Raw genomic sequence first — 16,110 nt, 5'->3', positions numbered from 1 at the left:
AAAGCAACAAGACCAATAGTTGTCGGAGCAAATATTAATTCTTCATAATTGTGGACAAATTGCAAGGTATTAAGGCTCACCAAGAACTTGAGATTACGGACCTTAGCTTCAGAGGAAGATAGACAGACAGTTGATTGATTTTCAAAATGGATTTCAGACATCGAAGATGAGATTGCAAGGGTTGTAAACAATGATTCTATTGAGATCGATATTCTGGTACAATTTTCGTTGAAGTGTGGACACAATCCCATAGCAACTATAATGGAAATCACATTCCCAAGCTCGAGATATGGCATACTTGATGAGTCGCAGCTAGAAGGCCGACCGATCAAATCGCCGACTTTAGATGTCGTTGATCAAATTAATCAGTACATGTGCGACATGAATACTGTAGAAGGACAAATATATTTAAGTTGTGACTCTTTGTGTAAGACATAATCAGACAGTGAAAATCTATCAGAAGTACACATTCCTAAATTCTTAAATAGTTTGAGATTGTCGGGTCTTCATAATCATTCATTGACATTAAAAGTCGGTGCACCTGTTATGTTATTGCGGAGCATAGACCACAATATTTTTTTAGGTCTTTGTATGAGACGCAACTCATCATCACAATATTGGTAGATCACATTGTCGAAGCAAGAATAGTTAATGGGACACATGAAAGAACCAAAGTTCTTATCTCCCGAATGTCTCTCACTCCTTTTTATACAAGATTGCCCTTCAAGTTCCAGCGTAAACAATTCTCGTTGATGCTTGGATATGCCATGACTATCAACAAAAGCCAAGGTCAAACACTAATTCACGTTGGATTATTGATAAAAAAAAAAAAAAAAAAATTGGTCTTTAATCACATACAATTGTACGTGGCTTTCTCCTGAGTCACCCATCCTGATGGCCTGAAGGCGATAGCTTTAGACAGGGATGGACAAGATTGTGTTGCAACTACCAATGTCGTCTATAAATAGATTTTCAATAATGTGTAAATACAATCGATGATATTATTATTATTTTTTCAAAATGACAAAATTGTTATATATCTAGACAAAAATATATCCTTTATACAAATGAATTAGGATAGCAATAATTGATTACTATAACTAATTTGCTAGAGAACGAGCACATTTGCCTAATTTATAAAAGTCATAAACAATGATATATAAAAATCTCTAAAGTTACAGTACTATATGCGTACATCTACACATTAACTATTAATTTGAACAATTACTTGCTTAAATTCAAGCAATGATAACATTAACGAACATAAACGATCCAAACCATATTTTCAATTGCACTATATAATACTTTGTATTTGATGTTATAATTTAAATAATTATATATCAATCGAAATATTCTTAATATATTATAACAAATCCATTCCGTGCATCGCACGGGTGAAAATACTAATTACCTACAAAAAGATAAAATAATAATAAAAATAATATTCCTCAACGTACAGTTTCCTCATCACTTTTTTTTTTTTTTTTCAATCGAAACTATTAGAAATATACCCCTACTATATCATTTTAGAAAAATGGCAATTATTCCTTCGCAACATATAGCCATATGGCCAATACTTAAATAAAATGATCACATGTCCCTAAATCTTTTCAAATTTATATTTAATGACAAAAATGTTTTTAGATTTTGGCGAGTACTCGAATTTTAACCCTCACATCGTACGATAAGCACTCATATTAGGAGCTCATACTGTGGATCTATGCTCCTTCAGGTAGAAGAGGGGAGCCAGCAATTAAAATGTTCTAATTCTGTTGTCATTCCTGATCCCAATTCAGCTGTTTTTTATCATGATTTGATTCGATTCCTTGGCTTAATGATCAGCTTGTTTTTAATTGTTAATTTGAGGTTCGCATTTCAATTTTAACCGGATGTGTTTTCTTTATTTACGTTGATCTTGATGTTTTCATGAATTTTGCTTTGATCTCCTTTCATAATTTCGTGAAAATGGCCAATTGAATATCTTAGAGTGGTGTTGTTGATGGGTTTCAATTCAATTTTGTGGTGCATTGATATAACTCAAGAAGAACAGAGATTAGTGATGGAGTCTTAGGGGTTATGACAGGAGAAAGGAATAGATGGGATGTATCTTTTTTTATGCAGGCGAATGGTGTGATCTTATCCCATAATTGAAACTCCCACATTTGATTATAGCTGCCATAGAAGCTTAAAATCCAGACATTTTGGTTACCACAAATTTCAATATACCACATTGCACTGCAGATTACTTGATAGTGCTGAATTTGTTCATCACATGCTATGATCTTTTGGATCTTCAATTTTTATTCTTCATGTTGCTTTCTGTGTATTTCACATATGCAAGCATTTATGCAATCGATATATGGTGTTTCCGGTTTTATAAATCTCAACTTAGGTGATTCGTTCAGGTAAATATTTTATAATTGGGCCACAAGATGTCTGCAGCTCAAGACCCATTTTATATTGTGAAGGAGGAAATTCAAGAATCTGTAAGTTTTTTCTTATGTTTCTGATCATCTTGGTATTAATGGAATTGGCAAATTTGATTGTTCTTTTGAGATCAATAATTTATTTATTTTCTCTTAAGAAAAATAAAATAAATCCCACAGCAATAAAAGCTGCTTAATTTTTCATTTACACTATTTTCTCTATACATAGTTCCATTGTGAAATACCAATAAAGTTGATCCAATTGAAAGGGATTGCAATTTCATTTGAGAACCTGAGCATCCTTTTGCAGAGCCTTATATTAGCCTCATGGCATTTTTATTCTGCCAGAATTTCGTTGTACTATATAAGTCAGCTTTGCTTAGGCCATTTGCTTTTTGACAGGAGGTAAGCTGTGTGATTACCGAAATTGGTTCTTCTTTCTTTACTGCTCTCACATTGGGATAGCTTTTACTTGTATGACTGAGTTGAAAGAAAAAGGATTACATTGAGATTAGTTTAAATGTTTAATAGATGTTGGAAAAAGATGAATATGTTGAAGGAAAATATGACTGATGATAGTTGCTATCTTCACAATGTCATATTTTGGTGGAAGTGAAGTCAAATATTTAACTGCTGAGCTCCATATATCAATGAAAAGAGCACATGGTTAATTTTTCTCATTCAACTGGTTAACCAAAAGAAGTCAATTACATGAGTTTCAAACTTCAATTCTTGTGCCTTGAAGATCTGTAATACTTTTGTTATCATATTTTCTAGTTGTTGGGTTGTGCACGCCATGAGCATGCATCCTTGTAATAACAAATTTGGGATTTGAAGGTATTGCTTGGCATAAATTTAAAATTCGCTAGCCAAATATGCTAGTTGTGTTCTCTCTTCTAGAAGTACCAAAAGAAATGAATACATTCATTATTTAGTACAGGTCTGAGTACTAGAGATTCAGAGTGCTTCTTTTTCTAGATTGACAGGCTGTTGTCTACATTTCGTCAATGGGAGCGCATTCCTAATAGTGGAGAGCATCAACAACTTGTGAAGGAGCTTCTTGCTGCATGTGAGAGCATTTCATGGCAGGTATGGGTCTCACAGGGTTATCAAATGTAGTTTAGTTAGTCTTCAATAGGCCATTACTATATGTCACTTAATTACTTGGATAGAGGCATCTTAAAAAACTTAAGCTCCATATATGATATGACGTTTGTTAACTGGACTTGCACTAATTTTTGCACCTTTAGATGTTAAGTTCTAGTCTGTCAATCAATGTTGCAAAAATCCCGCCTGGGCACCGATTAATCAGCGCCTAGGCGCTAGGCGCTGGACGGCCGCCTAGCGTATCACCATAATCGGTGGTCTAGGTGGCTGGCCGGCTAGGTGGCCGACTAGGCCGCGTAGGCACTGACCGACTAGGCCACCTAGTTGGCCAATTAACTATTGTCCCATTCTTTTTTAAACGAGTTATCACTCAAAACGACATTGTTTTGAGCGAAATAACCCTAAATTGTTCAAACTCTAATGTTTTTTATGTTAATATTTAATATTTTAGTATTAACTATTGAAGTACTTAATAGTTTATAATTATCAAGTCTTAAAAAATTAAAAAAATTTAAAAAAAATTTAAAAAAATTAAAATTAAAATAAAAAATACATAGGCTCGTAGGCGCCGATTAATCCCCGCCTAGCGCCTGATGCGCGCCTAGCAAATTTTTTAACCATGCTGTCAATATTGAAAAATGTTTTTGCAATAGGAAGGTGGATGAATTGGACAAGACAATTTCTATTGCCTCAAAAGATCCTGCTTGGTATGGTATAAATGAAGTTGAGCTTGGAAAGCGGAGAAGGTGGACAAGCGATGCTCGTACTCAGGTATAGATGTATATCCATGAAATGATAGCAAATATTAATTTAAATTATTTTCCAATTTAGAACAGTTATTTGCTGTTTTAACAATGACAATTTGTAGGTCTGTAAAGCTGCTTGTGTATCTTTTGTTCACGATCACTTTCTCCTTTCATTCATTAGGTTGGGAATGTTAAGAAAGCAGTAATAGTTGGACAGGAGTCAAGTGGATTGAGCGTTATTGAGATGCGAAGAGAACTGATGAATCTGCCAGATCCTCATCAGATAGTAGATAAACCAAACAAGTACAGTACTGCAAATAATGATGATTATGTAGCAGCTGAATCTGATACACAGTTACTCCTCATAAAGTAATGTTCTATTTTCCCACTCTCTCGTAATCTTTCTTGCCGCATGCTTTCCCTTTTTCATCATAATTTTGTCAGATTAGTTCGTATATTATGGCCCTGGATTTTTTGTCAACTCGGGTATTCTGGCTATATCTTTATTAACCAGTGTTGCAAAAATCGGGCCTAGGCGCTAGGCGGTCGGCCACCTAAGTGCTCGCCTAGGGGCCGATTAATTGCTCTAGGCGCCCGCCTAGGCGCCCTAGGTGTTCCCCAGGCGCCTAGCGATTTTTTCAACCTTGTTATTAACGCAGTCAAAGTGGACCCCATAGTTGTACTTAACATTTTAGTTTCTCTTCTGCTTCTTATAATGTAAGGATCTGCTTTGTGCAGGCAGCAAGATGATGAGCTGGATGAGCTTAGTGCTAGTGTGAGAAGAATTGGAGGTGTTGGGCTTACTATACATGATGAACTTCGTGCACAGGTAACTGATCTCTGAACCATGCACCCTACATAATTTGTGTTTGCCACATCTTTTTGTATAGGGCAGTTTGGTACTTTATTCATTGCTTCTAAGCAATATTGAAAAAATCGCTAGCCGCCCTCTAGGTGCCTGAGGACCGCCTAGGGCGCCTAGAGCGCCTATGCGGGCGCCTAGAGCGCCTAGGAGGCCGACCGCCTAATTGGCGCCTAGGCGCGATTTTTGCAACACTGCTTCTAAGATTTGATATAATGGGATATTTAGCTAACGTTGAAGTTAATGTGGCAGGATAAGATTATTAATGACTTGGGCTCAGAGATGGACAGTACATCTACTCGTCTTGATTTTGTTCAGGTATGTATTTATTTTTTTTCTCTCTACAATGAGTTATAACCAATTGACAATTTTATACACAACAATTAAAAATTACTAAAACGTTGTTACAATTAATAATAGCCTATTACCACTTACCACACCCAGAATAAATGGGGACTAAATACTCTAACTCGAAAAACTAACGGGGTGTTTGGTTGGAAGGAAAGAATCATGAGGGAAAGAAATTGTAATTCAATGGGAAAAGAATAAGGTGGAATAAAATAGGAATTCAAATCACGTTGTTTGGTAGGGAGAAATAGAATTATTGGAATTGAGAAGGAAAGAAGTGGTATAATGACTAAAATACCCTTATGCAATAATAATAGTAATAAAAACCAAGGTAGTAGTGTCATTTGATCTAGTTTTCCTTTCTCAAATTCATTGAATTGCAATTCATGGGGTACCCCCATGAATTGCAATTCAACAAAAAGAGGGAATTTTAATTCTGTGGAATTGCAATTCTCTCCAACCAAACAATGTAATTTAGAGCTTCACTGAATTTCAATTCAATTACAAGGAAAGTACATCCAACCAAACAGCCTGTAAAATTCTGCTGGGCTCAAGCCTTGCCAATTTGACAAAGTCTTTGTGGGCTTGTTCAAGGATTGAATGTTGCCATTTTAAAATACCTGCGAGAGGTCTAGTAATTGTACTGCTAATGGAGAAACAACTAATGGCATTATTTTCATATATTTATCAAATTACCAAAGACCACTCACGCTATAGTTTGGGAAATAGTTGGTTTTTTTCGTTCTCTAAATTATTCATGTTATACTTTTTGAACATTGAACACATTTCGTTTTGTCATGGTTGATGGTGCAATTTATCATGGTTGAAATCCAGAATTGGGATTCTTTTAATTTGAAGCTTCTAATTATTTGAAACTCGCAATTAATTGGATTCAAATAATCCATATTTATTTGGTTTTTTATTTTTTCCTGCAGAAAAGGGTTGCTATGGTTATGAAAAAGGCCAGTCCCAAGGGTCAGTTTATGATGATCTTATTCTTGCTTGTCTTGTTCATTATCTTATTTTTTCTGGTTTTCCTTACCTAGTTGATAGTGAGAATAAGCCAGGATGATATTGTAAATGAATGAACTCTCTTCTTGGGCATTTTTTGGTTCAAATCTTCTGAGTTTATATTTAATTTACTGGTCATCCAATATCAATAATCTACAAACAATTTTCCTATCCCTGCGTGATAGGACTGTATTTCATGCCCTCAATTTTGGTTTATCTATTCCTTATGACAAATTTTACAACTCGTCTAAGAGTTAATACCCAATATAGTCTTCGACTATAGTAGTTTTACTCAATTTACTCTTAAATAACTTTTTGTGCTCAATTTAGTCCTCGACATTGATAGTTTTTACATAATTTAGTCATTTGTTAAAAATTCTGTTAGTTGACTGTTAAAAATAAGGTCTTAATGGTAATTTCTCATCCTTCATCTCATTTGGGATGATTCTTTCTTCTTATTAAGATCCACCCAGAAATGCAATTCTTCGTACCCAAATCAACTTCAACCCTCGAGCCTGGGGAACCGTAGGATTGAGGTTCAACCTTTTGGAAAGAATGTTATACACAATAACAAATTATTACAGTATATCATATATCATCGGATAAGTTTCTTACATACTTTACTGTAATACGTTATTTTGCAAATTATAGCATAGTCCAAGTTGCACCTTGCATTGTGAACCTTGATACAAAATGACATTATAATAGATACACTAGGTACATAGTATTTTGCAAATTATAGCATAGTCCAAGTTGCACCTTGCATTGTGAACCTTGATACAAAATGACATTATAATAGATACACTAGGTACATAGTTTATTAGTTGAAAGTACATAATATGCAAGTACAAAATATGGTAATTGTAATACTACAGGTATATATAATTTGAATGTTGTTTTAGACTAGGGTCCATGCAATGCAAAGTGGATCCGGTCCATGGTCATGGTATAACAATGGCAATTTATATCCTGCACCACGGCGCGTGTTGCATTGTGCGCCCAGATGCAAAACGACGTCATTTCAATTTTTAATTCTTTTTTGAAATTTCGCTACCCAGTGTTTGGCAGTTAATTTTCCTTAAAAAAAATCATAATGTTATACTAGAATACACATAATTGTATACATGAATGTACATAATTATATAACAAAATACACATACTCTTTTTTAAAAGATAATACACATAATCTAACATAATACATAATAAACATAAATTTTTAACATAATACACATCAACTCTTAACATAATACACACAAATTTCCTGATTAGGATGTACATGATTGTATAAAAAAAAATATACATAATTGTATAAAAAATGTACATAATAAAAATTATACATAATTGTATAACAAATATACATAATCATATCAACTTCCTACCGCGCCTCCCAAAACGACGTCGTTTTGGGAGGCGCGGGGCGCACATTGCACTGTGCGCCGTGGTGCAGGGTATAACGATTGTATAACAATTGGCATTCTTTTCACGGAAAATTTTACTGTGGATCATGGTCTACACAACTGTATGGGGTAGATTTTACTGTGGAAACACACTAGTTTCTTTATAGTAAAGTTAAAGTATCATTTTAATTGCATTTCATGTTTCTGCTATCTAATTTCATTTTATACACACAATAGGTTTATTATAACAACACAATGTGTATGGACCATACATCAAAACACATTTACACAAATAGTGAATTTTATGCATACAAATAGTCAACCTTGAGCATACAAATAATACTGAACCTTGCACATACAAATAGTGAACCTAGATTTACATAATACAATATTAGATTTCTAGGTAAGGGACTAAGGGAGTGAGGTGTGACGAATAAGCTAATTCCAACTATGCCCTACAAATAATAAATCTCATATAAAACTAAACGAGTTTAGAATAATCAACCTTCAATCAATTTGTACATGCTCAATTTCTATACATGCTCAATTTCTGGTAGTGTTTTTAACCATGGCAAAATAGTAATGTCATTAATCATGGTGTATGTAGCAACATTTACCCAAACATATCCTTATTTTTTTGTATACATTTTTTCAACATAAATTTATTTTTATCATTTTCTTTTTGTACAAATAAAAGTATTGGATAAAAATATATCATTAAAAAGTTTTATTTGAAATTTTGTAATGACACTCATAATATATATGTGTGTCCATAATCAGGTAATAACCATTCTCTAGGTGAGAGCATGTAGGTAAATCCAAACCATTGATCTAGTAGATCAAACAATTGAAAATAAACAAAACTTTGTAATATTTATGAAAATGATCCCGCTCATTTGTTACTTAATGTCCCTCATTTGTTACTTAATGTCCCATCCATCAGATCTTGCTGATCAATGTTTTGGATCTGTTTACAAGTTCTCACCTGAGAAGTGGTTCTTATATGTTTAGGATTGATCAATGGTTTGGATTTATCACCAAATTATCACCTAGGGAGAAGTTCTTATATGATTAGGATTATATATATATATATATATATATATATATATATATATATATATATATATATATATATATATATATATATATATATATATATATATATATATATAGGGACCAGGACTATGTGGTCTAATGGTATCCGGGTTGGACTTCCATTTGGAAGATTATAAGTTCAAGCCTCAGTGGAGGCGTTATTGGTTCTTTGTGTTTCAGTAGGTTGAGAAAGTATATGAACAGATACTACAATGTAATAGAGCCAGTAACTTCGAATAAGTGCCCAGGAAGGAATATGCGAACGAATCAGCGCGTGACACAAAAAAAACCAGATCTAATAACTTAAAAAAAAACGCGGTGATATTTTCGTAAATAATTGAACATCGAAGTGCAAGTAAAATCACTTACAAGTGCACCTACTTTCACCTATAAGTGCATGTAATTTTGCCTTGATAGCATTCACTTCCCGCAAACATTCATGCACCTGGGTGTGTTTATAACTATAGGTGCAACTATTTATAACTATAGGTGCAACTACTTATAACTATAGGTGCACCTACTTTCACCTATAAGTGCATGTAATTTGGCCTTGTTAACATCCATTGATCTGAGTTCAGCGGGTAGTAATACCCCTGAAAACCACCCGCAAACATTCATGCACCTATGTGCAACTACTTATAACTATGTGTGCAACTACTTAGAACTATAGATGCAACTACTTATAACTATAGGTGCACTTAGTATCGATGCTCAGTGTAAATTTTTACTTGCACCTATAATACATTTTACATGCACTTGTAAATCATTTTACTTGCACTTCGATATTCAATTATTTACGAAAATGTCACCACGCTTTTTAAAAAAATCAGTGTTTCTCATCCATTAGATCTGGACACGTAGACGGACAGAATTCATTCCTATTTCGCTCCTGGGTGAAGCATTCGCACCTGAATGCAATTCTATATATATATATATATATATATATATATATATATATATATATATATATATATATATATATATATATATATATATATATATATATATAGGGACGCACTCAGGTGCGAATAAGTGCCCAGGAAAGAAATGCGAACGAATCAGCGCGTGACACGTGTCCAGATCTAATAACTTAAAAAAAAACGCGGTGGCATTTTCGTAAATAATTGAACATCGAAGTGCAAGTAAAATCTCTTATAAGTGCACCTATTTTCACCTATAAGTGCATATAATTTTTCCTTGTTAGCATTCACTTTCCGCAACCATTCATGCACCTGGGTGTGCTTATAACTATATGTGCAACTATTTATAACTATAGGTGCAACTACTTATAACTATTTGTGCACCTACTTTCACCTATAAGTGCATGTAATTTTGTCTTGTTAACATTCATTGATCTGAGTTCAGTGGGTAGTAATACTCCTGAAAACCACTCGCAAACATTCATACACCTAGATGCAACTACTTATACCTATGTGTGCAACTACTTAGAACTATATGTGCAACTACTTAGAACTATAAGTGCAACTAAGTACTGATGCTCAGTGTAAATTTTTACTTGCACCTATAATACATTTTACATGCACTTGTAATACATTTTACTTGCACTTCGATGTTCAATTATTTACGAAAATGCCACCGCATTTTTTAAAAAAATCAGTATTTCTTATCCATTAGATCTGGACACGTGGACGAACAGAATCCATTCCTATTTCGCGTCTGGGCGAGCCCTTCGCACCCGAGTGCAACTATATATATATATATATATATATATATATATATATATATATATATATATATATATATATAGTTAAATTAGTTATGTAATACAAGTGTTCATATGTAAAATGCTACACAAATGAAAAAAAAATAAAATTATGAATCTACGTTTAAAAAAAAAAAAATTATGAATCTACAGTATGGAAATTATAGATCTATCCCTGTGTTTATCATGCGCATGGTGAACTCGTTTCTACAACATAATTTGCACAATAATTCTGGTTGACCTAGTCGGCCACAGTCCACACAATAATTCAGGGTTGGTCCAGTGGGCTGTGGCAAATTATGTATTGACCATCATAAAAATAAATTACACTGAATATACATTATTTGATATTATGTAAAATTATGTACTTTCCGTAGTCAAATAATATATATTTTCTGTACATAAATAATATACTTTTAATATACTTTTTATTTATGATTAAATGATGTTATATGTTTGGTGGGCAGTGGACCAAACCAGGATGGCTAGTTCAGACCTGCAGTGCGCTTTGGAATGACTATTGCGTGCAGAGAGTAGTGATGAAAAAATTTGGCCATACAGGTCTCGAACCTATGACCTTCGCGTTATTAGCACAACACTCTAACCAACTGAACTAATAAGCCTTGTGTTTTTGTCTTCAGATTTTTATTCTTATTCTATTCAGCTGAAAAAGTTAAATTAGTTATGTAATACAGGTGTTCATAATAACAATAAATAAAAATAATAATTAAGTGGCCGCTTGGATCAAACATGGGTATGGAAATGGTAATTTGAATCAAATAGTTGGTACTGATAATATATTTAAATGAGTTAATTCTAGTAATGGTTCTCCGACTATATTGATTTTTTAAAATTAGTCTCCGACTTTTAATTTAGACATTTTAGGTCCTTTGACTTTCAATTTCTTTTCAATTGAGGTCCTTTCATCAGAATACAATTAATTGACTTTTAAATGAAGGGGTAAACTCGTCCTTTCACCTGCCTATGTATATTCTTTGTTTTTCTCCCTTGTATACACGATATATATGAAGATAATCTCAGTCGAAGCCCTATAATGTTCCTCGTCGTTCTCCATTTTGCTGACTGCTCGTGTGTGCATTCTTCCATTATTGATATGTTTACAAGGTATAACATCGAAATACGATGGGAGAAATACAAAGAATAATGCATAGGTAGGTGAAATGATGAATTTGCCACTTCATTTAAAGTCCAATTAACCGTATTCTGACGAAAGGACCTCAATTGAAAAGAAATTGATAGTCAAAGGACTTAAATTGTCCAAATTAAAAGTCAGGGACTAATTTTGAAAAATCAATATAGTCGGAGGACTATTGCTGGAATTAACTCGGATTTAAATAGAGCACGACTCTTTGTTTGGTTATAAAAAAAACTTGGGATCAAAATAAATAAATAAATAATTTATTTTTTACACACACGTGTATATATGCGTGTGTGTGTCATTAAATCAGTTTAATCTAACGGCAGTGGCTAATTATTATGAGGATTTTTGCCCATTTTGGTAAGTGGGGGTGTTATGGTAAAAACAGTGGCCATTTATGGTGGCCGGATTTCGAAATACACCAACAGTGTTGACAACATGCACGAATAGTGTAATAAAACACACCACAGCGAAACACACCAATAGTGTATTCCCGAACACTGTATGGTGTATTTATTCATATCTAATAGCGCGTTTTGGGTGATGCGTACCTAATTTGTGTATGTTTTTTGCTGTGCATTTCATAACATGGATGGTGTATATTTGTATAACAATTGGTGCGGCCGCACTAACCACACGGGAAGGCATTGTCGCACCTGAACTTGGCACCAATGGGAATCTACAAATACACCATAGTAAGTTAATAATGCACCAATTATACAAATAAAACACACAACAATGTGATTTCCCTTATTCTGGTGCCCTATGATGAGTTTACCCTTGCAGTTCGCCGGGTATGCGCGAAAATACTGGAAGAATTTTGATTAATGTGATTGAATCTATTTAATCTAATGGCCTATAATTGACCATATAACCAAACCTAACAACATGGCTGCACTTGATATATATATATATATATATATGGGGAAGAGATCAAGTGCGGGAAGGGGTTCCCGTGCGGTTGTGCGAAGGAACGCACCTTAAGCATTAATTTGGCGCACTTTAAGTACACAATCCACGCACATTAAGCACAAAACTCATGCACCACGCACCTAAGGTTTTAAAAATGGTTCACTGTAAGTTTCACACAACAACGCACTTTAAGCATACAAATCACACACTTAAAAGGAGGAAAACAACGCACATTTAGAAGGAAACTCACGCACCTTAAGTACAAAACTCATGCACCTTAAGCATAAAACTCACGCATATTAAGTTTCAACAACTAATCAAATTAAGTACACAACCCACACACCTTAAACACAAAACTCACGCATATTAAGTTTCAACAACTACTCACATTAATTACACAACCCACGCACCTTAAGCACAAAACTGACGCACATTAATCACCGCACAACCGCACGAGAACTTAATTATATATATATATATATATATATATATATATATATATATATATATATATATATATATATATATATATACCTCTTGTCAAAATCAATGACTTATTATACACATACATAAAATTATGCTAATTTAAGTAATTTTAACATTTGCACTCTAACACTAAATAGACATAAACACAATGACAAGTCTCTTTTTATATAAAACTATATTTAAAAAAGTTCATGTCATCATTTACACATTATCTTGTTATGAGCAAAATTTATATAAATATTGGTACATAGTAAAAAGTGTACCAACTCAAGACAAATGGTATCCAAATAAAGTTCATTTAATCTTGGTTCAAGTGCCATTTCGCACCATGAATCAAAACCGATTTTTCATGTCGCACCTTGACCTTTCATAACTGCTGTTTCGATGCACAAATTATAAAAAAAAAAAAAAAAAAAAAAATCACTTTGATTTTTTTTTTACAGGTTTCCTACTAATTGTAGGTAATAATATGTTGATGGGGAGCTTTTTTTTTTTTATTAGCTTATTTTCAATATTTATTAAAAGTATGACATAACTGACTTGTTTTTTCCACTCGCACATATTTTTGAGCACTGCAGAACTGTTTATCCATCTTCTCCGATAAGATATTTTTGGGCATGTTTTATAAAACATACTCTACTGCCTTTTGTTCTGTTTCGACGTGGCTTGAGTTCCTCCATTGGCACGATGACTTGAAGAGTATAAAACATACTCTACTTCCTTTTATTTTTTATTTTTTATTTTTTATTGAGTTGTAGTTGTTGTTTCTGGGCGGGCAGACACAAAAGTTTCTCAGATATTCCTAAGGGCATCCTCAATAATTAGGGGTTTTACCCCAGATTTTTGTTGGCCATAACATCCACCTCATCATCCACTATCTCACTCAATCACAAAATCTCTTCTTCCCATTAGTTTAAAGTTTTTCACAACTTTTTGTGTACCCACCATTTTATCTATTACTATATTTTAATTATTTCTTTATTTATTATCATTTTAAAAATTATTATTACAATTATTATTTTTATTATATTTAAATTATACATATTAAAATTAAAATAAATTTGAAATTATAAGTATTTACAATTTTTTTAAATTATAATTTTATCACATATAAATTTTATAATAAAATCTAATTATTTATTTATTATCATTTTAAATTAAATTAAAAAAAAAAAAAAAGCTTTCAAAAAAAAATTAAACATAAGAACTGGCCGTTTAAACATAAAAATTAAACAAAAAGCTTTCAATCATTTTGCAACGGCCAGTTCAAAGAACTGAAAAACTGAAAAACAAATAAAAACTTCATTTCATTTCAAAGTGGCTGCTAGTTGGCGGCCACTTGAAATGGAATGAACAGTTGACAGTGAGATAAAAACTTCTTTTATTTTTTTTCTAAAGTCTGACAAAATTTTTTGTTTGTAGGCGTAAAATGCAGTTAAATATTTGTTTTCTCATTAGTTAAAAAGCAAAGCATGTGGATTTTACTGTTCTAAAATTAGGGAAGGAAAGATTATCATATATGATAGGCTTGTTGTTATGTAATTGTGAGTATTTGGTGTATTATGTTTTAGCACAATGATTAGGTGTAAATCCTGTTTATGTGGTACTTGGCTCATGACATGCTAATTTGCGCATTAAATGTTTATATCCATTCGTAAATATGGTTCGCCTGTGTTGATATATGTGTATATATGTTTTATAATGATTATATGGCTATTCGAATTTTCACATGTGTGGTATTAGTCTCTTATTAAGGTATATAAATAATCATATTTAATTGCATGTTCGGTGCAACTTATGATCCTATATGTTTAAATCATTATAAATTGTTTAAATGATGAATATGTCGTAAGTAAGATTTCTATGTTGTGTTTATATTCATAACGTGAATTGCATGTCCGTAGCCTTATTATTTGGTATACTTTGTTAGTACAATAGTTAGGTATAAAACCCGTGAATATGGTGTCTGATGATATTTTCCCTAGGGCCATAATAATTAGTACAAAGGTTATAGATACAGGGGTAAAGTCAAATGTGTTATTTGGGTGTAGGATTTTTAACAATACTTTGAGTATTACCACACAATCTACTTTCCAGATTACGTGCCTTGTTGATCGCGTCGCGTCCAAGCTTCGAGGATGAAGCTTCTTGTTAGGGGGGAAGAGTGTAATACCCCGTGTTTCACCCTCTAAATCCGAATTAATTATTTAATTAATTACCGTTAGGAGTAATTAAAAAGGATGTAATTCGGGCAGGGACCCCTTAATTAATGAGTATGGTCCACGGTGGACCGTGGACCCTTGTCTATATTAAAACCTTAAGCCGGTTAGGAATAAAGAATGAGGGTCCATTACGAATCAAATTCTAATTGGGAATCCTAAACCTATATAAAGAAAATTAGAGAGTCTTTAGAACCCTTTCTCTCTCATCTCTCTCTACCACTCGAAAATTCCCTCCCAGAATCCAGACAAAGAATTCCCCGTCACCAAGATTAGGAAACATCGATAGGAAGAGGCCCTTGAGGAAAGATCCTAGAAGTCGTGAGAGGTTTAATTAGGCAAAAAGGTAATTCATGTCTTACAAAACCTATTTTCCTTGCTATCTTTTATTTATTGGCTCATTTGAATTATTGTATGTGTGATCGTGTAATTATACCTTGATAGAGCTCGTCTAAGGGTTTATATTGTGGTTTCTTGATAATCTTGATGTTCTTGATATTCGTAAGTGTTTATATACATGTTCTTGTGTTTAAACATGTTTAGAGCTTGTCTTTAGGGTTTTATAGTGTGACACCCCGAAAATCTATCTTTTAAACGGAATTAATTATTTAATTAATTC

The 16,110-nt window shown here is 33.1% G+C and overlaps 1 protein-coding gene across 6 annotated transcripts; it reads left to right on the top strand.

The window, feature by feature from the left end:
• Window positions 1-1,605: 1,605 nt before the first annotated feature.
• LOC109184292 (syntaxin-61-like) lies at window positions 1,606-6,669 on the top strand. 6 transcript variants are annotated; one of them, XM_019334291.1, is made up of 8 exons: window positions 1,606-1,732; window positions 2,406-2,486; window positions 3,405-3,515; window positions 4,191-4,304; window positions 4,461-4,648; window positions 5,018-5,108; window positions 5,394-5,459; window positions 6,425-6,669. In XM_019334291.1, exons 2-8 carry the CDS (start codon window positions 2,433-2,435, stop codon window positions 6,533-6,535), a joined length of 735 nt encoding a protein of 244 aa, XP_019189836.1. In that variant the 5' UTR covers window positions 1,606-1,732; window positions 2,406-2,432; the 3' UTR covers window positions 6,536-6,669. The 6 variants fall into 6 exon arrangements, with proteins under 6 accessions (XP_019189836.1, XP_019189837.1, XP_019189834.1 ...); XM_019334292.1 differs by having other exon boundaries at window positions 2,393-2,486; XM_019334289.1 differs by having other exon boundaries at window positions 1,606-1,866.
• Window positions 6,670-16,110: the final 9,441 nt, after the last annotated feature.

Source organism: Ipomoea nil, unplaced genomic scaffold (genome assembly GCF_001879475.1).
Source record: "Ipomoea nil cultivar Tokyo-kokei standard unplaced genomic scaffold, Asagao_1.1 scaffold1259, whole genome shotgun sequence".
Taxonomy (NCBI): Eukaryota; Viridiplantae; Streptophyta; class Magnoliopsida; order Solanales; family Convolvulaceae; genus Ipomoea; species Ipomoea nil.
The sequence above is the reverse complement of the archived record's forward strand: the minus strand, read 5'-3'. Positions and strand labels throughout refer to the sequence as shown.